This window comes from Varroa destructor, unplaced genomic scaffold (genome assembly GCF_002443255.2).
Source record: "Varroa destructor unplaced genomic scaffold, Vdes_3.0 BEIS01000004.1, whole genome shotgun sequence".
Taxonomy (NCBI): Eukaryota; Metazoa; Arthropoda; class Arachnida; order Mesostigmata; family Varroidae; genus Varroa; species Varroa destructor.
Genome location: NW_019211457.1, coordinates 11,121,110 through 11,148,303, shown reverse-complemented (window position 1 = coordinate 11,148,303; position 27,194 = coordinate 11,121,110). Strand labels below are relative to the sequence as shown.

The 27,194-nt window shown below is 40.8% G+C and overlaps 3 protein-coding genes across 6 annotated transcripts in view; 1 reads left to right on the top strand and 2 right to left on the bottom strand.

The window, feature by feature from the left end:
* The window catches only part of Slbp (Stem-loop binding protein), a 4,114-nt gene extending 3,097 nt beyond the window's left edge, over positions 1–1,017 (top strand). Inside the window, exon 6 of the mRNA XM_086988407.1 lies at positions 72–1,017. Within this exon, the coding sequence (XP_086844533.1) occupies positions 72–200 (129 nt within the window). The 3' untranslated portion in view covers positions 201–1,017. The remainder of the gene's footprint in view (positions 1–71) is intronic.
* Positions 938–27,194, bottom strand: LOC111248546 (C1GALT1-specific chaperone 1-like). Of its 2 annotated transcripts, none has more exons than XM_022801000.2 (10): positions 27,053–27,194; positions 7,471–7,588; positions 7,128–7,247; positions 6,409–6,597; positions 5,574–5,732; positions 5,185–5,319; positions 4,832–4,920; positions 4,603–4,724; positions 2,996–3,246; positions 938–2,700 (listed from the first exon to the last, which is right to left on the bottom strand). In XM_022801000.2, the coding sequence occupies exons 3-10, from the start codon at positions 7,134–7,136 to the stop codon at positions 2,482–2,484; spliced, it is 1,173 nt and encodes a 390-aa protein (XP_022656735.1). In that variant the 5' UTR covers positions 7,137–7,247; positions 7,471–7,588; positions 27,053–27,194; the 3' UTR covers positions 938–2,481. The 2 variants fall into 2 exon arrangements, with proteins under 2 accessions (XP_022656735.1, XP_022656733.1); XM_022800998.2 differs by having other exon boundaries at positions 7,128–7,196.
* Positions 9,425–27,054, bottom strand: LOC111248545 (F-BAR domain only protein 2). 3 transcript variants are annotated; one of them, XM_022800997.2, is made up of 2 exons: positions 26,014–27,054; positions 9,425–15,497 (listed from the first exon to the last, which is right to left on the bottom strand). In XM_022800997.2, exon 2 carries the CDS (start codon positions 15,167–15,169, stop codon positions 12,569–12,571), a length of 2,601 nt encoding a protein of 866 aa, XP_022656732.1. In that variant the 5' UTR covers positions 15,170–15,497; positions 26,014–27,054; the 3' UTR covers positions 9,425–12,568. The 3 variants fall into 3 exon arrangements, with proteins under 3 accessions (XP_022656732.1, XP_086844524.1, XP_086844525.1); XM_086988398.1 differs by having other exon boundaries at positions 26,018–27,054; XM_086988399.1 differs by lacking the exon at positions 26,014–27,054 and adding an exon at positions 25,191–25,980.

The following is a 27,194-nucleotide window of genomic DNA, read 5'->3' as shown; positions in this document are numbered from 1 at the left end:
TGGTCCATTGTTTTATTTCACGTACATCATAATTGCTTGACAATTACAATGTATATAGTGTCATTTTTCAGGCTAAAGGCGTTGTGTTGAAAAACTTGAAGCTCTCCGTTGATAATGGACCGCCAAACAAATCGTTGTTCGGTAGCGCTTTTTTATGGACGAAACAGTTCTCGTCAGTGCGAATGACAATTTCATTGTGAAGTACAGTACACACTGGGCAATTTATGACGCACTGGAACTTCCTTAGTTTGAAGTTCTGACATTCGGCACGTTAATGCACCGTATTTCATTATAATCGAACAATTAAGCTCGAATGGCCATGTAAGTTACTTTTGCTGCTTCGAATAACTAGTCAGCTATCAGTTAAAAACCTTTACTTGGAATATTCGACATGTACAGGCTACTGTCTTTTTACGTACACTACCCGTATAATAACTATCCACAATACTTTTGAAATTTTTTGCAAAGCCGTCTTCGCCTACCAAGTGTCATATGGAAGCATTTAATTGTTTGTAATGCCAGTCGCTGTGTATGAGAGCTAAAAAGACAGCTAGCTATCACACACCCTGGTAAAGTTTTAAATGGCCCTTATTTGTCTATGATTATTTATTTACTGTGTAAAATACTTATCAAAATATATATTTAGTATAAACGGAGCAAATAGGTATCGCGCCAGTCAGAGGTTATATTTGTTTAGATAAAGACCAGATACTAAGATATTTGAGGTGGACGGACAGCTGTCAGCAAAAGCACAGCTGGTAATTATTACCTGCGTATATCTATATACACGTAATTAACGTTTCATATAAGAAGAAAATGGCGGTGTATTTTAAATTAAAATAATCGAGAGTTTACAGCAGAAGAAGGTATAACTATCTATACAACTATCTAAATAGCAAAAATGATACGGCACAAAAAATAGTAAAACAAATATTAATTGTACGTAAGTTATGTAAAATCCTCATTTATTGTTGTGACTATGATTAGAATTTTGAGTAAATATAATACATCAATTGATATCGATTGTAGTATTTGTGACGGTTTAGGATTCTGTGTAAAAATATATTACTATCATCATTTTGATGTCTGAGATTTGTTCGAAGTATGATATGCCGAAACTAACCAATTAAATAACAAAGTAGAGCTGGCCTAAAAAAAGCACATTTAGAATACTTAGGCTAGCTCAATGTTATCACTTTTTTTAAAAAATATTTGTTTAAATACGCTAGCTTCAACAAGCAATTTTAGCTTGTAATGACATGATCCAGCCAGATTAAATTACCGTCTATAAGAGAAGCTGCATCCAAAGGGAATCTTAGCTCTGTCACGTCTGTACGCATATGTGCATCAAGATTTGTATTAATGTACTGCATTGCACTTTTTTTTTTTCGTATACGACAAAATGGAGCTGATAGTAGTAAGGTTCAAGTAATTTTTGTTTTACACTAAAGTTTCACCCAGAAATGATCATATATGTTTCTGAAGGTAGGTATTTTTATTTTTACTAAATTGATTTATCTTCGGGAAAAGTCTTTAACCAAACTTTTTAGTTAACTGATTTAGGATTTTTCGAAATTTAGGTCTTCTATAGTTGGAAAAATCGAAGGAAAAGCATACGTGCCGTTAAGTCTAGTAATTTATGATTTGCATAGCTGCGTTCTTTCTTTTCAATATATATGTATATATAGCTATTGGTTATATATATATATATATATATATATATATATATATATATATATATATATATATAGCTATTAGCAAAAAATATTCAGCAATTCACTCTATTTACAAGCAATAACTAACAGATGCAGCTAGGCCTAACGGTAGCCATTAGGCACATAATGGCACAAAATTTCCCTTCGCCACCAACGAAAAATATCATCGAAGTTTTCGATAGGCACTCGATGCTTGCATGTATTAAAAGTTATTAATCAATCGAAAAATATAAGTTTTTAAAACAGAATTATACAATCTTGGAAAAAATCATGAACGTCGTTGTAATTCTTGTGTTGGTTTAGAAATATCAGCATAAAAAATTATCTTAGTGCAACTTTTTGATTACCCTGTATATATGGCATAATATAAGGCCTTTCGAGTTAAGGGCGATGCTTAAAAGTCGTGGCTGATTTGCGATGGTGGGACTTCGTACGCTCAACGTTTCACAGACAAAATAAACATGGTCAGCTTTAGGCTGACATTACAGAAGTCCGTTGCTTTCCTTTTATCTTTCTGTTAACTGTATACTGCTCTATATATAAGTAGACACGAGTGAGCAACTTGTCTGAATTGCTTTTTCGTGTAAAAGTTTAAGGCAGATTACTATCATATACAATACACGCACTCCGACAAAGAAATCTGTTATTTACAATTGAGGTTTACGCACAAAACTCGTCTCACAGAGATTCCTTTTTCTGTGCGAGCTGGTCGTTAGGTTTAACATCGTTATCCTGGTTAAGATGTCGTCACGTGTTGTATACTAAACTACAGTTCCTTGGGTTCTGTTGGTAGAATAGGCGACTCGTCTCCTTCAATGGCCACGGGAGGAACAAATGCGTCTCTCAATGGCGCCCCGTCTAGTCCACGATCCTTCGATGCGGGAACACCTACTCCCATTCGGGCTATGATGAACTCCCACAAATGCATTTCTAACGCATCTACCCCGGCCAACGATATAGCCATAGGACTACAGCAAAATGAGCCCTGGAATAGTTGCGTTTAAAATAGCCACAAGTTACATACGTGAATAATTAATTCGTTAAATTTTCGTTCTAAAAATTCGTTTATTCATTTCGCACTTATTTTAATGATGATATAGAGTAACGCTCAAAAAAATTGTTGTTTTTCGTGTTTGTATATGACTATCCTGATAACTTTGAATCACTTGCAACATACAACTACATCTGTTCCAGGTGTATTTCCGGATTCTAATACAATTTAACCTTGCTAAGCTCGACGTGTTCAAGAATTATCATGTTAAATACAATTATATATATACCATTGGTGATGTATAGACTGAATCCTTAGAAAAAGTGTCGTACGGGGATATCTTTCTGGTCCGAAGAAGCTTTGCAAGCGGCCTGGCCAGAAAACGCGATCGACCCATGTAGTCCCTCGTGTCGGGCCTGATAATATCGTCGCTGAAAAGAACAGCTATTGAGTCTTCGAGTTCAGCTTCCTCCTCAACGCTGCAATCAGGGCCGAGTGTGTATAGAAGTTGCAAGATAGCTCCATGACTTAGCACAATACCTGGTCATCATAGGGAAAAAGTGGCACAATTTATTTTTTAACTATTTTTCTTTAATCAAACATGATGACCGTACTATCTGAAAAAATATTTTCCTGTCTCTTCAGCAGAGTTTTGTTAGCTCAAGTAGCTAGGAAAATCATAACAAATGTTTGAGTTTTGAACATATCCTATCTATGCTCCTATGCCGTGTCCGACTTGAAGAACAGGTAAGTTGCAAACCGAGTTGTGCTTCCGAGGAGCGAAAAGACAATTAAGTAAGTAGTAGAAAGAGCAACTGCTACTCTTGAGCACAGATCTTTACTATTAGATCCTTTAGTATGAAACGTGACAAACTGATTAGTCTTGTATTTTAATATGGAATTATTTTATAACGGTGCAACACCTAGTGGCACGATTGTTGTATTCGAGGTGTGCTAATACTCTTTGTGATGGAAGAACGTGTACACAAATATCGTCACTTGGGCTTTTGTTGTAGTAATCTGTGAAACATCAGAAAATTTAGATAATCTCGAATACGAGTTCCCTATTGGAATCACTTCGGTAAAGACTGTTCGTCGTATAACCCTTATTTTTGCTGAAGGCTCTACTACTAAAAACACCATAAGACGTACGTCAAAAAAAATTAGAAGGGAATTCAAAACAGTCAAATAGGTCTTTTTGATCTTTCCGGCCCTCGATGACGGTCGCATCGGTAGGCGAATAGAACTGAGACATAGCCCTAAAACTAATGTACCGTTTCAAAACTCCATAGCGTCTGTTTGGGGTCTCCAGGTGTGTGAATTTTGGTTCGTCACTTACGACTGAAGTAAACAGTCAAAAATTGGAGCAAATAATGAAAAACATTGCATTATGTAGCCAAGAATAATGAACAGTGGTAAACCGTTCCTATTGCACGACAATGTTCGATTTCAGGCCGCAAGAATCACAGTGGCAAAAATATAGGAGTAACAGTTGGAGGCTTTCTGTCATCCGCCATGCTTTCCAGACTACCGTTCTTTCCATATTTCGATAACACCTTAATAAGAGAATTATTCAAATTCAAATTTCAACAACGTATCATAATTGCAAAACTTCATAAACTTTCCTATAGCAGCGGAATAAGTAAGTTGCCACCCATACACCGAAACGTCATAAGTAATAATAACGCATAATCCTATTAACTTTAAAAAAAACTAAGCGAAAAGTTTTAATGGTTGAGGTTAATTACGTCACGTTCTATGCTAAACGACCTAATACTAAAAATGGTTAAAAATGGAAGTTAAACCTACAGATAACTATACAGTAACGCATTGTTTACTTTTGAAGACTTCATCTTAGGCGTTTTCAAACTAAGTAGTAAATATTAAACTGTTTACCTCCTCTGGCCACGTTGACAGTTAGCGGTCTGTGAGGTGCTGCTGATCCAAATCGTGGGATCCACTTTTTAACGGCATGCCCAAGGTAGTGGATATCGGAAGAGTTCAGTGGAGCCACCATTCTGCCTCAAAAGTTGAGTAAACGTTAGATAGATTTTTTAGGCATCTTGCGCCATGCACGATGGTTGTCGAAAGAATAAAATCATAGAGTGTGTCACAGCAGCCTTACCTGCGAAGGTTCTCGATGACCGCGAAGGTTGTGTCACTGGCTAAAAATACCCACCTATTTTGCTTTCCCTGAAAACGCTTGAGAAATACCTTGAAGCATAAATAAGGTAAATCATTATGGGTTACAGCTTCATTCTAAAGTGTTTACTGTTGACAATGCTTTTTCAACCAGGCAATCCGTCCATATTTATTAACGAAATTTCTTTCTGCTTCCAAAACGTTCGTAACATTATACTCATTATGCGTAATTACGTAATATTACGTAATGTAACGATCGCATTACGTTATGTAAACGATTACTTAACTTGATATATATATATATATATATATATATATATGAATACTTTTAATAACCTCTCGGATCGTGCGACACAGTAGATGGCCGTCCTCAGATACTTTCACCGTTGTGGGCACAAACTTATCTTCAAAGTTTGCCACAAAATCAAGGGAATTACAATGGCGACCCCAGGTACCGACAACGGCGCGCGCCTACAACCATAAAAAAAAAAGTTAAGTTTAACCCACTGATACTTAAACCAAGCGTCAATGTTGCCCTTTGCAGCAAAAAGTTCACCACAGTAATATCCACTTCGTGCTAATTACATCAGGTACCTCCTGTCCAATACGGGAAATTGTTTGTTTACCAATGGGATATATAACATATCGACCGACAATTTAATGCTTCATAATTGTTAGTTAACTGATAAAAAAAGTCTCCAGTGATTAGGATGATGTATATTTACCTGGCGTCGATTAGAACTAAACACGATGCACGTGATGGGTACGCGATCAAAGAGGTACTGCGCTTCTGAGACGTTTATTCCAGCTTTGTAGAGATCTCGTTGAATGCTGGAGATCCTAGTGACGCCTTCTTCAGAGAGCCATCGAATGTACATATGCTCCTTAAGAACCGACGAAATCATCGAAAAATACAAACGAATCATAATTATTAATTTTATCATATGAAGCCTAGGTATATGATACGTATTGCTCAGATTTGGATAATAACTGGCAAACGCTGTTGCCGATTAATAAAACCTGCACTCTTGGCTAATGAAATACGTCATAATCACTAGCATATATTTTCAACAGGAAGTCGGAACGACATGTAAAGCAAGTTTATCGAGAAAAAGCATTTCACCAGATCAACAAAACGATCCAACTAAATACTACTGATGGGTTAGAGCAATTGTAGTCGACGTTATATTATATATATTATAAAACTTAATATATGTACCAGTATTTCTAAGAGGATTACCAACTATTTTAAAACAAACTTTGTTTATGATCATTCTTAACATTGCACTACCGTCTTTTACTATTGTCATCACAAAAATTAACTACAAGAAAAATGGCACGCCGACTACCGATCCTAATTTCATTTTTATACATTTATATAATATTAAACCGGCAGAAATTGGCATTGCTAGGTCTAGAACTCGCCTAGGCGGCCTCATTGTTATGTATCGTACACGAAAATTTCTGGTATGAATAAAGTTCTTTTGCCTTATGTAATAATAAACTAAATGTACGTAGTGATGTATAGTAAGAATGATCGATGTACTCAACGAGCTTTACCTCTGTGAGATTGTGGTTCGATGTAACGCTTATCTGGTTCGATTGCCCGATAATAAGACGAAAAAAGATAAACGCTACCAGGGAACCCAACAGAACACCTGTCAGGAATATGAGATAACGGCGCCCCCAGTGGCAGTAGCAGCGACCCGGTCGACAGGGCCATAATTCTCTTTGAAGCCATTGCACCATCTAGCGCATTAGCGGAGAGTAAGTTAAGAAACAGTTGAATGTACATTTCATCCGAGACTAAAAACAAGCTGAAATGAAAAACTTAAACGTATTTGGTAAGTTTGCAACGAGCTCTGCTGTACATAAATGCAGTCGTGAACAGCTTGCCATCTGCAAGTCCTGATTGCGCTTGTAGCGCCGGTGGCCTAATTAATCTACTTGGGAGAATAGAATAAATAGATCAATTCAACAAGATGCCGACTAGTAACGGACGCCAAAGATTTGCATTTGTGTATAAACAGGCCGCATTGGCGAGGAGTTGTAAGGTTCCAGAATATAAATCAGAAGCAAAGGGCATTTTAGGTCACAGTTTAACACTAATACATTAGACTTAAACCCCACAGACTAAAACGTTTGTAAAATTCGTTTCGCACATAAGGTCAGGTCAAGTTGTTTGTGGTTTGAACATTGACACCAATTAGGCGCATTTACTTAACGCTTATCTTATATATATGCTAGGTTTTATGTGTAAAACATAGATGAATACTCACTTTAAACATTGCAGAAATGGGCTTTCCATTAATTTTCCAAGGCCCTTGGTAACGTTTTGTTCGGCTTGCCTATTGCAGAGTCAGAGAGAGGGATGACAACAACGACGCCACTGTGAACGACTAAAATAGTTAATTTACCACTAACAAATGCTATTTCTATTTGTTTGTCTTGCTCCTACGGATAATCGGACGCCAGACTATCAGGAATTGAATATCGCTCGTATCACCTTTGTGGTACATCGAATAGACGCTAACTAAATGAAATATATTCTCATTCTCGCGAAACTGGACATAATTACATTACAACAATTTTCTAAAAAAAAATTAGCAAGCTTTCACTTACTGAAAAATTCTAGTTAGAAACGAAAGTCGCGGGGTAGATCTGGAAAAGCTTGTTCCTTCGACTTGCTCGATTATTCGTCTGGAACGACGCTGGATCACGTAATCTGTAGCCGTGCAGACTTCAACAGACAAGCATCGTTGTAAATACGTAGAGTAAGGTAAAAAAAACGAAATGTAATTAGGATCCATTAGCTAATTGTAAGCCTGTCGTCGTTAGGCGGTGAACATCGGAACAAACATTGTGCCATTATCAGAAACTATTATTGACACTACCATAGGTGACAGAGACCTAGGTTTGTCCAGACTGGCACGAAATGATTTGACAGTAGAAGAGGAAACGGTTTCATAGACGGTAAGATATGAGTACAGTATCATACGCTGCCCGGCAAAATACGATATATTGTCGTTGGATGCTTTCTTACGACCAACTATCAAAACAGAGTAAAATAGATCTTTTAGAACAACATCGTATGATAGGCTAAAACGTACACCGACGGGCTCTGTTTGAAAAACATCGAGAGGCACGTTGCTTTGTTCATTGTTATTCACGATCTGTAGTAAATGCTCGAGTTAAATAAATGCTCTAGTTAATAAATAACTGGGCCATTGATCGACGAATGCGTTTGACATAAGTAACATACTAATAAGATAGCTGAAATAATTTTAGGATAGCTTTAATCGGTCTATCCGTAAACCATTTCGACCATTACAAACGGTCTCCTTATAATAATAAAGCAGGTAAGGAAGAAGGTTCATAATAATTAAGCAGGTAAGGAAGACGATCTACCGAGGTCCTACGCCACCGCCCACTGCTTCGAGGTATTCAGGTAAATCGTTTATTCCTTTGAGGGCTGCAGTCCCTCAGACACCCCTAATAAGGTTTTAAACAAACTTTTGTCGTATAGCATATTTTAATTGCAGAAGGGTCAAAGGGTAAATTGATCCGGGATTTGCCATGTTTCTACTTATTTTCTATAAGTTCATACAATAATTGAAAGAGCACAACGCAGGAGTGCAGCGTAGCTATCGATCTGGAAGCACTAGGGACGTTGCTTCCGTACTACATAAAGCGGCAATTTGGCACGGGCGAAACCTGTCGAAGTCGTCATTTGTTCAACCTTATGCGATACCTGATAACCTACCAGTGAACCGATTATTGGTGTGGTCGCAATTCCAGTAAGACCGTTTGATTTTGAACATTATATAATACCTCATGCAATTCCTACTATGCAATGTCGCTTGACGGTAGACTATTGTCTTCCACAGTGGCAACAACAGCTACCCGAAAAAAGGTGGTCAGATTCCCATGCGCCAGTTACCACGCTGAGTACTAATATGCGGCAACCGGCCTTCAAACTGGGCAGCAATGATATCAGAGATACCTATACCCGTCCCTTTTTAAAGTTTGTTTTGATAGAACTTTCGGCTTTGGTGTGTTAAGTACTGACGGGTATGCTCGCACAAATCGACCCTTCTCGTAGTCCTCTCAGCAGCCAACACCTCACTGCGGTCCCCAATATAGTTGGCGCCGGAGGATACTTGATGATTTATGAAGTCTGCTGTATTATGTTTATTATAACACCCACGCGATTGCCCTCTATGCAGAAGGAAGCGTTTCGAATGTCTAGATGCTTATGAGAATCGGTAAGATTCGTATATGCGAAAAACTATCGTTTCTGCATTATCTCGTTAAGGATTTATAGATCATCGACTAGGTTAGTTGGAAAAACCTGTTATAGAGGTATAATCGGTCTAGTGGGAAATTGTCGCGACGATTTTTACAAACTAATATATCTAGCAACTATTCTGCATTAAATTGCTACCGGTTCTTGAGCCCCTACCGACAAGTGACAGTGGTTTTGGTTCGGTACTTACACAACCTGATAACACACTACGCGTATACTTGTTGATCAGTTTACAATCCGTATATTAATAGCCAACAAAAAGACCGTTAGTTTATTCTTAACACACTTTTATTGATTTTTATTTTTTTATAATCCGTGACGTCCGTTCGTCGTTGCATTGGTCTTCCGATGAAATGAACTTCTCCCAATAATCGGGTCCTCTTTTTCAATACTAGTCGCTACCACAAGCTAACGTCGACCTCTGACGCTATCAAAGAGCAATAGAAACTGTTCAAAGCTTCTACTAAGCTTACTCTAATTACTACCGATGTGAAATATGGTCCCCGCCAAAAATGTATACCTCCATCATATGGCAAGCTCATATACGCATTCACATCCGAACTAAACTCTTTAGAGACACAGATTTCTACCCTTCATCGTGTACAGACGATCGTATCGATGAATTTTACTTCGTTCCGGAGTCGAATGATCTTCTGCATAACATTTCTAATTTACTCGTACTTCTGTAGGTGCACATCATCGTTAGGCAATCCGAGAAATCTACCAGCCGGACCGGCCAGTATCTATCTCACCAGATCTATCAACAATGCCATTGCTATCGATGTCCCAGTTGCATTACATTTAGAATATTGTCGCCATATTGGTCAAAGTGTATTTATAGTTTAGACAGCCTCTAGTATGTGTCGCTACTTCCCATCTCGAGTCTGGAAAAAGTCGTTTTGTAAATTGAGCTCTAATAATATCGTATATCTATAGAAATCGATATTCGAGTATTCAAGTTAAAAGGAGGATTGGGGCGGCAAATGAGGACCACAACTCAGTTTTGGCGAGGACTCGTACATTGAGTGTCGATGCTTCCAATATACTTATACTAATCCTTTCTCCATTCCCTTTTGTCTCACACCCATCTCTTGTCAATCGCTCGCCATATATATATATATATATATATATATATATATATATATATTGGCGTCGTACAAAATATATTATGTACACTCTCAATTCTTGTTGTGTATATAGTTTTGTCGTTTGAGTCCTACCTGTTCGAGTCTTTTACTGCTGCTAATTATCGGTTAGTCGTTTGCGACCTCTATTTTCATCCTTTTATGATAGTAATTAATGATATAATCTGTTATACTAATTGAACTAGTCATCTGAATATGCTCCACTTGCCGATAATACCACCGTGGTCTGTCAATCTACTGAGAGAGCCCGGGAAGGCGATTCCCTGAGGGAGTTGTCGTCAGTGGGAACTCTGCGTTTACCCGACTACCGACAATAGATCCACATAGCAGCAGCACTACCATATATATATATATGTCTTATGCTTATTAAGCGTTTCATGTTTAGTTGAATAGGGACCGATCGGTGTTCGGATGAATTGCATTCTGCAAGCGAATCGAAAATTACAGAGACAACTCTGTGATATTTCTCCGTTGTGTGCCGTTCATTCTGCGTCTTGCGCTAGGTTTTCCAGAACGCCCGTTCGTGTTTTTGTGTCAAGCTATATTTACAATGATATAATTGTATCGTCTCAGATTATAGCCGATAGCTCCACGATGCTTCTTTTGAGATAGATCACCACGTAATTTTCAGCTTTTGCTATATTTGTATAGGCTCTGTTGTCCTTTACTGAAATATCAAAAACAACATTTACTATGATCTCAGCAGAAGCTTCGTCTATTCGCTGTTCTTCGTGTTTGTTCGACGATGAACAAGTTGTTATGTGACGCTACTGCTGCTGCCTGGTGGTCCCGTAACCTTTTGGTAGAGTAGATGCGTCTGGCGTTGTTAGCTGCTACGCTACGTTCGAGAGACTGGCTAAAAAGAACGTACAAGCATCGCGACTGAATTATCAATGGTAATTAGTCCAATTGCGTTTCGAAGCGTTTGGATACAGTAAATAAATTGATCTAACAACGATTTGCAACAGGGCGCAGGATCTGTCGAGATTCATCGTGGCGCGAAAATCGTTGTCTCGTAGATGAATACGACATAGCTGAAGATGTCCACTGAACAGGTACGCGGCAGCGTTACATTTGCATCCGTTACAGGCCAATCAAAATGGTTACCAGGCCAAGGATAATAAAATAGCCACGTTGCTCGGAATCATGCGTTCATTCCTAGATGGGAAATCCGGCCAAATTGTTGCTGTCGCCATACACGTTTCGCTTTCTTCATGTGTATCTGTATGTCTATACTAAAAACAATGTCAAAAACCAACAGAAAAGAGCGTGAAACACATTTTCATAGTGTGACTAGCGTGGGCGTATATTTCTCAGCTGGTTATTTTTTTCATTTTCTACACGTGCGGCATTTTTAGCTTTCTCTCACTGCCATTTTCGCCCACTTCCGTTTATCATTTTAGCAAAAATCGTTCTTTTGTCACGAGACACGCTACCCGCCCCATGTCATTATGTCTTGTTATTGGACGATCCTGACATATCGGGGTCAAAAGGTCAGCTAAACCTCGTATGCTTCCTTTTCTAGACCTAACGTTTCTGCGCATCCGGTCTACCATGTTACTAATTCAGCTACTAAACTATACAGAAACATTTCCTAGGTTGTGTTACAAAAAGACACTATTGTGTCTTTTTGAAGCTGACCGCAATTCCGTCTGACGCCGTACCCAGGTTAGCCGTTCCGCTATTCTGTGATATGAAGTGATACGTTTTCGCAACACCTTACTAGACGCACTATTCTAAACCTGTATAGGCACTATTCAGGTTTTCGGACGTTCATTGTATCAACAGGCCACATTCACGGCTCGCGTGTGCCTAAACTTGATCTTTGCATATGTATAATAGAATAGCTTAGGATCGAATATATATAACGCCAATAACATCTATTGTTGTCACAGAATTCGGTTATTGATAAATGGATCCGCCTCGCACGCAAGTAGGCACGATCTCAACTCTAAGCAATGGTTATGCACTTGACCCTGTCGACACGTTAGGTGCGCGTCCGCTCCAGGCGCATGCTTCATGGTAAGAACACAAAAGGAACGCCACCATGTCACGATTCTGGAACAGGGGTAGCAACTACGTATTTACTATTCCACCGCGTCACTCCCTTTTCTCGTTGTTCTGGACTCGTTTTGCGACGCGATCCTAAAAATCCTAAAAAGCTGTTATAAATTCGCTGACGCGTATCATCTTTGACGTCTGTTGTTTGCTTCCGCATCTCTCGTACGTCTCTCACCGCCTGTCCTTTACTGGCCTTTGCTCAGCATCTTCACATAATGGCAGTATATCGTCCCGAAATAATTCGTCTCTTGATCAGTGACAGGCGATAGCCGCAGGCCGGAGCTAGTGTAAACGACGCGTCGCTAAAACAGGCGTCCTCGATAGAAAACGCTGCAGCGACTTCCCCAGGGGGATCGGAGAGCAGCGGCTCCTCGTGCTGGAAACGTGCTAGTATTGAACCGGCTTTAATGTTGGACACCTTCCATGAGGCCTTCTTGGCGGCGCTATTCCAACTGCAGGGTGGCTTCGAGTGTACGTTGCTCACAGAGGCGGTCGGGGGCAATGTGACCGTGACGAGACCGTTGCACGGTCGTTGTGCCCATCGATCCGTCGCGTTGTACAAGTAGTCCACCTTGAGGTCGGACTTGGCTGAGTCGCAGTTCCAGTAGGTGACGAGGTGAAGCGGAGCCAGCGAGGCCCCCGTACCTCCGGCCAAACTATACTTCATCAGATCAACGTTGAAGTAGGTCTGGCCGGGCTGGGCGTCGTATAGACGTTTCAACTGCGCCAACAGCTCGGCCATCTCGACGCGAAAGGTGCCCGGCTGATCTTCAAAGGCGTTCACCAGCAGCGAATTCGGCACAAGATTATCTGGCGGCAGATTGCCTAGAGAGAAAACAAGCTGAGGAGGACTGGGGTGCGACAGTAGCGCCCCGAGGATGCCTACCGGAAAGGACATCTTCATGTCGCCAAAGATGCGCACCTGGCACAGAGACTCCTCAGCGCCGCGGAACGACGCGTGAACGACTTCCTGGAACGCGACAGCTACAGGGATTGTATCACCGTAGCCGAGCGTCAGGGGTGACGGGCCTCGTGAAAATCCCGTACCGCCACCGGTTGACACGGAGCCAATAGAGGTGACCGACTCGGCACGAGTCATCGGCGATGGTGATGACCGGTCGACGGAACGGCGGGATGGCGGCCGAGGTATGACGTTGGATCGAGGTAGCGTGGGAGGATGGTGCTGACTGAGCGCTTGTAGCGGCTGCGATTGGTCGGTGACTGGTGGCGTGCGATTTCCGTTGTTGCCGTTGAACTCAGGACTCAGCACTTGCGGAGTCATCTTCGCCGGCGGCGACACCAGTCGCGCCGGTTGCGCCAGCGGCAGGTTGCTCGATACAACAGCTTCCGAGATGGGTTTGATCTTGATCACAAGCTTCTTCTGGAACTCAGCTTCGTCATCGCTACTATCATCACTCGAACTATCCTCGTTCGAAACACCTGAAGTTGCCTTGTGGTGATGCGAGGCCGGAGCTGTTGATGCTGCCGGCGGCGGCGGAACACTGAAGCCATCTTCATCGACAAATGGAGCTGGACTCACCGAGGTGGCGAAGGCTGCGGAACCGAAGGACGACTGCTGCTGCTGCTGCTGCTGCTGCTGCAGTAGCTGGTGTGTAGCATTGTTGCTGCTGCCCTGACTTCCCTGACCTCCGCTACCTACTTCGGGGCTGTTGTTGTCGCTCTTGCTGGTCGATTTATTCCGTCCGCGTAGGGTCAAGTTCCTACCCAAGAACTCGTACAGTGTTGACTGCGACGACTGGTGCGTGATGCCTCCATGCGGGTGCTGGCCATGATGTCCCATTGCAACGGTTGATCCCATTGTCACGCCGCCCATAGCATTTCCCGCAATGCCGCCTATACCAGCCACCGTCCCGCCACTGGCTGATGTCGCCATTGCTTGCTGCTGCTGGTGTTGTATACTATTCGCACTGCTACTATGGCTGGTGAGGCCACTCGCCCGGAACACGTCCTCCGAACTTTGCGAATGGAGGTGCGTACGGAGCAGCGAGTGGCTCGATAGAGGCGGGGTTGTGTCTTGTAATGGTTTGTGCGGCTCGGGTCGGTCTCGTCCTGTGCCACGATCAGCGCAGAAGCGCTCGAGCAACGCTTCGATACTTAACGAGTCGACATTACTTTGCAGATCGCTGCACATCGACGCGCACAGCGCATAGCTGTTCACCAATGTGTGAATATAATTATCGATGAAGCTCTTGATGGCACTGAGGTGGTTTTCCTCAAGAACCTGAAAGCGGGTGCAGGCCTCGCCCATCCTCTGTATAAAGATCAGCCTCGCCTGCTCGTAACGTTCGCCCTGCGTCCGAAAATCGTCAAGGGCCTTCTTGCGCTTCAGCTCGTTACCTTCGCTGCCTCCACTTCGGCGTGACTCGCACGCTTCGCGGGCTTTTGACAGTAACAGAGTATTCTGTTGCAGTGCTTGGACCGCTTCCATCGTTTGTGCCTCTTCATCCTTAATGGCCTTGTGTCGTCGATGTTGTTCATCGGCGTAGCGTACGAGCTCCTTGACAGAATCAGCTAACTGGTGCGCAAGCTGGGCATGCACCGAAGCCGCTTTTTCCGTCGAGCTACGCAAGGCCGCCCATAATGGCGCCACCGACGACGCGCTGCCGAGCAGACGTGACGAAGCGAGCTTGGCTAATAGCTTCGAGTAGCTCTCTTCGATTTGACTGCGTTCACGCACGAAGTCGACGAGCTCTTTGGCCGTTGCGTGACTTTGTTTGGCGTTGCGATAAAGCAGCTCGAATCCAGTGTTCCGGTCCCCCCAGAAGTGCTCCCGGAAGTCGACTGTCATCGTGAATTTAGTGATGGGGCTGACGCCTTATCAGATAAATGAAGTCAATTTTCAGTTTTTTGAATTTTCTGTGGATCTTTTCACTTGATCTGTGGATTATTATCCGCCTGTTAGTAAGTCGTCGGGGCTGGTGCCGTGGCTGCCGTTGTGATTGGTGCTATTGAAGATAAGAAAGAAAAAGTTTTTCGGAGGTTTCTTCTTTGGAGAACATCGACGGAAGACGGGTGCGCGGACGCGGAGGACCCTGGAGGGTTTCTTCCTGGGCACTCCGGTCAGCTTGTTGATCGCCAGATGCCGGCGGTGATAATATGAGACAGGTGTTCTGCAACTACATGAGAAACAACAACAACAACAACAACAACAACAGTTCTGATGAACGTGTACCGCTCGGCTCGATACAGGATGCACGACACTTTTTTAGAACAGTATTGTTGTAAGTCAATACCGAATGATATCCGCTAAGTGATGGGGCCTAATGTCAATGGGGCAAGTATACTGGGAAGTAATGATATCCTATAAACTGCATCTCTACGATGTTCTTGTCACTTCAAAAAGTATATACGTTTACTCTAACGGTAGTTTTTAGCTTGTTACATAGATTTAGTACAGCTGAGCAACAGAAGCTCAAGCATTATGACGAGCAGTCTCCACAGTTGGCCAAAATTACTACGGAGATCAGTATTTCATCGAATTGAAGACAAAAGCCTATATAGAATATGGTCTGGAATAAATAGACTAATGATCTGTACGAAGCAGACGCATTTTAGAACGTCAGTAGGGCGGGAATCGACCAAATCTATAAATAGTCTACATAGGGTGTTCAGCGTAGCATCCTCACCAACGAAATCAAACGGCGATTATCCTAATTCAATTCCAGTGAGCATCACCTAACTCGAATTACAATGGGCCATTTAAATTCTACGAAAAACAAGCTCGGGTAACCACTCGTATCGTCGATAAGGGTTGATTATAATTAATACTATACAGTCAATTGCAAACAAACTGGAGGACTCCTGTAAAACAGTTATCGACAGCCATTCAGAATCGGATACCGTAAATGATACGTATCTTACGTGCCAACTATCATCAGCGCCACCGTTGCTACACCGGCTGTCATGAAATGCATAGGGGCGTACACGTTGAAAGGACGATTAGAATAAACGAAGCCATCGCACTCGATGAAATAAATGTTAAGCTCCGTATGCTAGCGTTCCGTAACGTGAACACCCAATACAAATCGACAGCACTACTAGCTTCATTTATCAATAAGGCGTTCATAAGTTCCGTACGGCAAAACTGGACAAAATCTACAACGAGAAAAACTCCATACAATGCAGATCTCCATGCAACGAAGCCGTGTTTTAGTTGAAACGATAGGCACACAAGGGGACGAAATCCGAAATTGTGTTACCGACCCAGATAAAATCAGCGGCGACAAAAATACTCTTTCCGGTAACAAAAAGTTATCACATAGAATTGTAGCTTGTACCGATGTACGCATATATAAGATCCACAAAGCTCCGTAAGTATCTGCAATCGACGCCACTAATATATATATATATATATAGCGTGGCATTCGAGTTACGTCTGAAAGTTAGAACTCGATAGCAGTAAAACGTGCTAACAATGTTGGAATAGTTTATTCAGGTTTCAAATAGGTCTTGAAGATGAGTGGCGATTTGTGTAAAAAATCGCTACATTTGACAGTTTTATTACGATAAAAAAAAGCCCAGCAGCCGTCCAGGCCTATAAAAGGAACTGAGCAGTTTATAGTCAGGACGCGTAAGCGGAAAAAAGTGGCCCTTTCATTCTAAAGAAATTAAACGTGAAAGATACTCCTTATTGGCGGTCGACAAGTTACGAAAGAGGTTGATGACGAGAGTTGAGCACGACCAACACGTGGGTCGTAAGCGTGGTATCGCCAAGTAACTAAACACCAATCAACAAATAGTTCTAAAAAAGTCAACTAAAAAAAAAGGCTCGATGTTTGGATGTAAAGTAATTTACCTGATCATCTGTGCAACTCTACAGAAACGCAACAAGATCGAGTCATTATTAAAGCGATTGACAGCGGGCGATCTACAATAAATTACATAAAATAATCATATGCTCCACAATCTGTTGCCGAACAATGAAGCGGTGGTGTACGCTTTGGTGGAATCGTTCGTTATCAGTTACTACCGTTTAGCAAAACCATTGACTCGTACTTTGACCGTTAATGACTAACAGGGTTGCAATAAGCCAATGAAAAGGTCTGACCGGAACTGATACGGAACCGAAAGGGCGTCCTTTTTTTCGCCATGACAATTGCAGACTACGACCCGGCGGAAGTTCGAAAAGCTTCATTGACGGTGGATGTATTAAGATTGAGAAGTTTCAATCTATTCACCGTCTAGTTCAAACCGTCAGGCTATGTATTTGTTTCGGTCTCTGCAAGACGCTCTCAGTTGTGTTGATTCAGCTTCAATAAAGGGATACTCGTTACAATTTGCCGTCCAGAAAACACAGAAGTTTTGCGCCAGAAAAATGGCGAAGGGTCACGGATCAAAATGGTTAATGGTTAATTTAATCATATTGTTTTAAAACAAGAAACGTTTGCTTTAATTTTAACCTGTATGCAGCCAATACGTTTCCCTTTTTAAACTCGCAATAGAGTGTTTGAAAGCTTTAGTTAGCGGAAGGAAATTGGTTATGTTTAATCTTGTTGAATCAGATCCGATGTTTAATCTTCCGCGGAGTTAATCGCTAACACACACACACACACGCAAACAGCGAGAAGAATGCAAAAAAAAAAACATAACAAATCGCTATGATCAATTGGTAGTAATGTGAGTTGCCAAAAGTGAGCTTCGTAGCTACCTGCATCAACATTCATTACCGTCAAGTTAACCTTAGTTCGCTCTCGCCCCAACCGTCTAAATGTCCTACTTTTATATATAATAAAAAAAATTTTTAAGCACTGGGTTTCTATGACATCGACTTCGTGTTTATTTATAATAAAGTAACAATCGACCAACTAAGAACATATTCACAACTGGCTAGGGTTACAAAAGTACTGCTAACGATTACCATTCTCCTTTTATATATTTTTTCGTTTTTAACAAAGATGAGTCATTCTTCCAGTTAGTTGTAATCCACAAATAGTTGATCCTAAAAAGAGGTCAGTTTTAGAAACAGCGTCTGACATATTTACGCTGAAGGGTACAGTAAAAGCCTCGAGTAGAAAATATCTACACAAATATAGCTGTCAGCCAGAAGAATAACAGAAGACCACCGACGGCCTGTTTTCACCGGGCCTGCGTAACCTATTAGACACGTATTTGGTTAAGAGCGAATCGTTGTATATTCATACGCCTTTTCCCATAAAAAGTCACCTCTCGGAGAAACATCACTTAAAATAATAGCATACCGGTTCAGGATAAAATTGTTAAAATTGGAGAAATATCCGTACATTTCTTGACGCTAAACTTCATTATAGCCCAGACTGCGGGTAGAAACAACAACAACAATACCTATTACTATTGCGAGACCGTATCTGTTCACGTAGAATGTCTGTAATTACCGAGGGTTGCACGGGCAAATTGGAGAAATGCGTACGAGCACTATTGGAGTAATCGCAAATTGAATAATAGCGTTTACTGACTAACAAAAGATGTCACGGAATAGGACCGGACTCGGTCTCTACGTGACATTATTTTTTTACATTTTTATCACTCATTTTCTAAGTGATCGCAGTGCCTGCTGTATGAGTGGGCGGCCAGCCATAAGAGATACTGAATAACTCATTATTAGTATCTATTTTCAATGCCAGTCTTATTTTAATAGATGAAACAACAAAACCTGTATTTGATGCGCGTTAAGTGATTGGACGGGACAAGTTCTCTATGTAATAATGCAGCGAATTTTTACGTAAATGAATCTAAATCAACTATATTCTTTATATCACTGAAACTTCCCATGCATCTCGGAGTCGTGACTGGACACCACCTCTGTAGTTGGTTTCGCGCAATGAAGGCCACCGCAAAGGCCATTCTGTACGTCTCCGACTGGAGATAACAACCATGTGGCAGAAATGATCATTATTGCTTTAATTCCTGAAAGCCTATAGGTTTCCTAGGACAGAGAAAAAAAGGTCGTCGTTACCGTAGAGCATGTGTTGTCCCATATATCTTGACCGTCCTCGAGAGTAGGGGATAGATTTTTATCATCGATTACTACCGATTGACTTTCTTTTGTCTCCTCCAATCGCTCTGGGGATCTTCACGATAATACCCGTTCTATCTACTGCGATCCAGGCACTTGTCGAATACTCTCTCGCTATTGCTCATCAAATAACACTGGCACATTGAAAAACTGAAACAGTTAGCGCCATCGCCTTTCACGATCGACAGTAACTATAACGGGTGCAGCCGGACCAAGGCGTCACAAAATGACGGAGCTCTGACACTTGTAAAGGGCCCTTAAGCTAAGTCAGTGATTGCGGTTGATGTGCAATAAGTCTTAGTGGTCACCTTGGTGCCAATGTAAGAGAACGTTATCTTGCCTAGCAACCATAATAATGATGTAATTGGAAAAAAAGCTACGTTCTACTGTGGCCGCATTTGAAAATACGTGTTTGTTGACTAAAGCAACACAAGAGTTGGTCGACACTTACAGACACCCCTACGCCATTAAATAATATTACTATGATCTCTATGGTTGACGTTCGTTTCTTACTGGCCAAAATATTCGAAGGGCCTTTCACTTTTTTTAAAATTCCTGGCGGTGACTATGATGCTATGAAGCCAAATTATGGGTTAATTAGCGGTCATTTTTCAGCCCCTCCCTCAATATAGAAGGAATGTACTATTAGTAATGTGCAATATTTTCACCGGCTATTTTTGATATGCATGCACACGCGTATAAGTACTACAAAAACATTAACAAACTTTTAATTTATACAGAACGACCCATCTATCGAGTGTCAACCATACTATGTACACTGCGGATACTTAAGGGTTCTTCACGTTCGGATCATAATTACAAGAAGATTTTTTAGACATAAAAACAAAAACGCTAGGTTGACAATGTGAACCCAAATAAGCACGATGAAATGATTGTGACATGTTATATCGACAAATCCGTGATTTTTAAAAATTTGTTTGCACATAAATTCATCTTTGCCTACCCAAGTGGGGTTGATAGGTTAGAAAAGCATATTCTATTCTCTCGTTCCCTCTCATATATATACATATTATATATATATATATAGGCAATGTTGGATGAATAATTGAATATAAAAGCATTTTCAATACCTTAAAACTGTACAACGTTCAACTTTGCGTGTCGTTCTGCAAGAAGAGATTTTTGTTTAGCCTATTATCAGTCTGGTCGAGTTGCAATCAATCGGTAGTGCTTAATAGAAACGCATGTTTCTAGTCGAACAACTTCAGACTGTTTCGAATAAACGTGAATGAGTCTGACAGTATTTAACGATAGCGGGCAATTTTTGGGAAGATTTTCCCATCGAACAAAATCATCGTGACAAAGTACAATATCTAGAAGAAAATAGAAAGATGAAGACTGTTAAAAGAGGATTTAGTTTTAAGCCACACAGAGTCTTCTGAACGTCGTTTTGTTGCCAGGTATCTGTGTGAAAATGACTGCTAGAACAGGCAACAGTTCGGGGGATTTTACTTTAGGGGCTCATCTTCTAGGTCTAACAGGGGCAGATGTACCATATAAAATGGCTACTTTCGTGCGTACAACCTGTCTGAAAAAAGCCATATCTGTTTATCGTCGAGCTGAAGCTGAGTAGAAGCACCACATAGAACGTCTAGCGTATAATGTTTAATAATAAGTATTTCGAACTTCTGGCGGAACTTTTACGACTATGGGATAAGGCTAGAATAAGATTAGAAGAGACACACAGGCCGGTTGCTTGGGCCGAATCATAATTGCTTAAAATCTACACTAGAATAATAAATCTTGATTTACGTTTGGCTGAAACATTTACCTCACTCACAAGGTATGTACTAAATGTAAATGTATTACTTGGAAAGTTTTAAACACAACACTGATCCAATCTGGCGAACAAAAGCGTTGTATCACGCTTATTTGCTGAGTGTATGATTATTACCCCCCGCTGAATGTATTGGAATTAACCCTGGTTAGTGCACACTATTTATACCGCCATTTTCAAATTTGTCACTCACGTATGAAAAACAGACAGTTTCTAACTATCTAGTGAATAAATCACGCTATTCCAACCATTGCCATTGACGCAGAAATAATGGAATAATAATAATAACACTCCAACGAAAACTAGGATGCTCTTTTTTTGCCTATAAATCCAGCAGCGAGAGCCACCAATTGTTTACATACGAGGCGGTAGCGAGTGGTCCAACTTGCTCAGAAAATAAACATAATTCCAATAATAGTTATCTCACGCAGACAAATGATGAAACTGAAATAATTAATAATAAGTCTGTTGTAATGTTTTTTTTTATGTAAGCCTTCTCCGCAGTATAGTCTCTCTTAAGGTCACTAATTTATAGAAATAGTGCAGAAAAAATGGTAATATGGGCATAGTAGTTTAGCGGTTAAGTATCAAGCTGAATAGAGAAACTCGTGAGCCAGTGACTATTGAATTAATGAAGGGTTTTGATTAAAAGCACTTTTATACAGTGAAGAAAATAGATTTAATGAAGGTGATCGAGATCTTACAACGACGCTATGCGTATGACAAAGTGATTTTGTTGAAACGGGAACCGATCAAAATTTAAAGAAAGTAATCAACGACTATAGTTCAATAATAGTATACCAATTTGTCTGCATAGGTGCGTCCAATTAAATGACTCGTAGGTAGCTCGGTAGTAAAACGGCTCGAATGTCGCGAAATCCAGGAAAACGAAGGCAATGGTGTGCGCTATATGCTGCTTAAAAATACTTTCTTTGTTTACTATCGACTATGTAAATTCTGTTTTATCAGCGCACTAATGTATGACGTTATAATACCTCAGAGACGTGTGTCAATTACCACTCGTAGTATAGGTCTAGCCAATAGTAGATAACCATAATATAAATAAAAATAACCATAATACAAATAAAGTGACTAGATTGATTAAATTTTGAGCATTTTTGATCGATTAGTAATGACGTAGATTTCCCATAGATATCTCAATGATTTACGGCAATTATCCTCAACGAGTAGACAGAAAGTACGCCTCAATTGTCTTCAGGAAGACTAGGTTTCTATTCGAAAGGTGCACATTTGGGATCGTTCCGAGGCATACGTGTAAGGAGCTGTTTTTTTTTATGAAGCTTTACCACATCTATACGTATAATTGCCTTTGGTAAGAAAGCGAAATTATCACCAAATTTTTTGCTTGGAATTTTTTAGTACAGATATTAATCATTACGATACGTTTAAGGGAAGACTTCACCACAATATAGGTAAAGGTTCATGCTAGGCATTATCCAACTAAAAAAAAAAAAAAAAATCAGAACGTCGCCATTTGCTGAGGCAAAATCTCTGTAAATTTCCTGTTTAAGCAGCAAAACGATATGGTCAAATATAGCTAGGCACGAAATAGATCGTAATTTAACCGGCGATGATAAGCAAACAAGATTTCCTATTCAACGGCCATAGGATCGCGGTACCTGTTTTCTTCTGCCGTTACTCGTCCGAGCGGATTGAAAGCAAAGAAAGACGGCCAAAAATTATACAGTTATTCATATCCAGGTGCTTAAATCACTGAAAGTAACAACATATTAGGGCCATAAGGCTCAAGGCTTACGCAGCAATCACAAGCACGACACAATATTTTTAACAGTAGGAGATATTTTTAACAGTCTTAACAGGCAAGCGCCCAATATAACGCCTTTATTTGAAGCTTGTTATATTTCTAAGGGTGTTTCCAGTATGTAACACCCTTTAGAATTATACTGTGTTTATTATGTCCGTCAATGTGCTCACTATATTTTCGTCTAAGGTGTCCACAGCCATGCAGTTACTTAAGTAGTGAGTTCAAAAGGCCTATAAGTTAGCATGATCCCATCTTACGTTAGGCTAAATTTTCGTTAAGTGAAATGTAATATGCTAGTACCGACATTTTTTCCATCGATAAGAACGTAGAACCTACATCAGAAAATACTTAATGCTGTTTTTACCGCAATTTCTTAAACATCATAGCTGTACTCGATCGCGCCAGTTTCTGAAAACTTTACTAACGTCAAATTATTTACAACGGTCACTATGGTTAATAGAATTCGCATTGAGTATATCAACCTAGTTAAAAATGGCCGTTGGGTTGAGAGTTTGGTCACTTTCAGTCTAGCTATGAATCTGGGCCAAGGGTGCGACGCCAACTGAATTAGGCTCCTATTACTTCCCACAGCCGGCATGATTTCGCCCTGTCAGCTTGAAACTTTCGCAATTTACCGGACTCTAAACGCTGTGGCAATGGAACTTTGACGCGATAGATGAGTCTCTACAAATACAAATTCAGAGAGGTACGTTAGGCGACAGTGTCGTCAATCGTCGTAATTGGACATCCCGTAGTTAACCGCTTTGAAAGCCGGTTTATCAATAAATTTATTAAGCCAGAGAAAACAACGATCATAATTTGTTATCGAAAATATTTTGTGCTTCAAAATAAGATTTCAACATATTGCGGTGTACATCGTACATAGCAACATTGTCTACAGTGCTTTAAGGATGCGACGGTTCATGTATTTTCAGCCATTCAAAGAGCGCACTTTTCTGTAAGAGCAACTCACGTTTACTCGAGCCATTTATTCATATATGTATATGTTGAAACATCCCGAGAAGTATGGATTTTTAGTGAATGAGGAAAAAAAGAAAAAGAAGACAACCTAACATCGTAGAAGAACATAATTGTACATCGGTATATCTTCTTGAGTCAAGTTGCCAGCAGTAGAACATACATACATACATACATACTCGTCACCCAATGGCGTCGCAATGATTTAGCCGACCTAATCCCCCCCCCCCCAATACATTACCCGCCAAAAATGCATGTTATGACATGTGACGACACGACTAGTGCTAGGGCTGCAGAATTTAGCTGCAGTGTTTCCAATGGTCGTGGATCTTGCTTAAGCCTAGGCAAACATGAAAAGCAGGTGCACTTCTACGAAAGAGGTTATTTAAATTTAAGACGCTTGTTTCTCGATCACGTGAAATAAACGGCGCCATTAAGTGAAAAGCTGGTACAACAAACAACGATGAAAAAAAAGTTACGTAGCCACTGTGAGCTAATATGGCTTCGATGTGACACCATCCACCTCCCCTTAGCCCGCGAAATATAAAAACCGAGTGACATAAATAACGAAAGGAAACAAACGAATGATAGCTTTCGCTGTTTTCATTTATAACTAACACGACAGACAAATTTGCAATAGGACTGACATATGCTTCAAGATAAATGCATTAGTTGAAAATTGACGCAACCAACCCATGGAATACCCAGTGAACAGTCTACAGATCTTTATTCGTCTAAAGACGTGCCTAAATTAAGTACACTATAGAAGATAAAAATAAAAGGAGACGCGAAGACATGTGAGATAACGTGATACAGTACAGACAGAAGATGTCGGGACTACTTCCAGCAAAACGAAGTTGCGATTTACTTGAGCCAATGAGCATGCAATTCGTCGATCTGTCTGGTGGCTGGCAATAGCGTCTAGGGTGCTCAAGTCTAACTGTGAAAATCTCTGCATTTATTTAGCTTATCTCTACATAGTACTTGGCGTTCAAATTTTGATCGCACTCTACAAAGTAAGTAACGGTGTGCGTGTCACTCGGTACGGGACTATACTCAAATGCGAGGTTGTCAGAGGCTTATTTCTTCCGAAAAATAAATGCAACAATTCGTGGCTGATTATTACCAAGATTATATTTCATTGTGCTTTAATGAATATCATTGCTATATTATAATAACAATGAAAAAACACGTACGCGGCTTCCTTCAGTACGTTAACTTCAAGATTATGCAGACAAACACCTAAAATTACGTACCGTTGATAAGGTTTCGAATCCACGACTTTTGGACGCTGACACAATATATTAAGCCAGCGAGGATTTCCATGTTTGTACAGCTTATTACAAACATCGACATCACCTCTCAGGGATAGCAAGTGCAACATCGTAGAAAGTCAAAGTTACATTCATTGCAAACTTCCATCAATAACCCATCGATATTGATAGACACTATAGATTCCAAGTGAATATGCGCAAGTTCTTTACGGCTCAAGCAAAGACCTTTCAACTATTCAGAGTATTCAAGTTTCAATGACCAACCCAGTAAAACAGTTGTGATAATGGCGACAGTGGCTCAGCTGTCCCGAAAACATCTATGAGATTCTAACTCTCGGTTCGTAGAATCAGAATCCTAGAAAATCTAGGAAAGAGCTTTTTTTTTTATAGTCCTCGCCGCCTGTACTTCAGTGACCTGATCGTAAGGAATCTCTCTATTATAATAATAATAATAATAACGATAAGAACAAAGGATCAACATTGAACAGCGACGTAAATACCCGAGATGACCGGATTATGTCGAATACTAGATAATAGCGAAGCAAATAAATTGAGGTTGCGGCGACAATGGATAAGTTGCTGAATCATTGAACAGCTGGTTGGGATGATGCACAATAACCGAATAATAGATCGCACAAATTAGTGTCGTGATAACACTACATTTAGCACTATCCCTTTAGCTAGGCCGATTTACTGTAACTTAGCCATAACAGATAGATACGTAAGTTGAATCACTTAAATGGTGTTCTTTTGTGAAAAGAATAGCACCTCTCTAAATGAACGTGAGAAGTTATGGTAATCTCACCTACGTGGTAGCTCTGTAATCAGTTTTCATCCCCGTCACACTAGCACAATTCTTCATGGATTTATCACACACGACAGCCCGTAACTTAATCACTGATGAGGACGTGCATTTACCAACAGAATAATAATCAATTGCAATTGAGTTTCGCGGCATCGCATATGCTGGAAGGCGAACACTTAACGATGATCCACCCGTCCAGCTCTTGCCAGGTACTATTTACGCAGAATCCGTTTCAAAGCGGCGGCGGCGGCGGCGGCGGCAGGTCATCCACGCTACCCATACGCACGCGCGCGCCACCCAACAGACATAGTAAAAAAGCAGATATAAATTTCTCAACCTTGGGCGAAAAGTCGATTTACAACGTTTGGCGAAGCAGCGCCGTTTCCGTTGCGTTTAAATAGCCGACATTTAATAGGCACTATTGCGACGCCAGCTGTCGGTCGTCTAACATTCTTCCGATTGTTAACTGCCCCTTCATGTTGTTCATCAATAGTTGGAAAGCACTGAACTAATTTCGCCTTAATGCACAGACAGATGGTAACTGTTTTCACCGGCTTCTGGTGAGAATAAAATAGTAACTATATCTCAAGGAAGCAACCGTGCCAGCGGTGTCAGCCCTCACACAAATGAAAAAGAACTTCTGAAGCCATCCAACTGAGCCTGAGGCCGATCAACGAAAGTTCGCTTGTTTGTGAGCCAATAAGTAAATCAACTCATCCTACGCTACGTTACGCTAACATCTCACACGATCAGTATCAAGGACGAGTAAAGTCCCTAATTTCTTATCGCTGATTTCATAGGGCGCGGCGGTCCGGGCCCTTTTTGGCGTGCCGTGTACCGGCTCTGTAGAGGTACCGCCTAACAACACATGATGATCGTGTTACGTAATGCTACATTAGCATCTACATAGCATGCTTATCGTTGGTCGATGTTGGTTAATTTTCCTGGTGTCACCCATAATCTATAGGCAAATTGGCCTAGCGATGGCCTACTGATAATTTTTAAACACAAGCTTCACGCCGCTTGTTTTTGCACCTACCTACTCCTGGCCGTACTGGAGCCGTTGCTGGATGAGGAACGACGTCCTACCGTTAATAGGTTCGCTGTTGTCGATCCTGCAGCTGTCACCTGAATTTCTAATTTCCTTTGTTATTCCGGTGTTACCGCCGCTGTAGGCATCG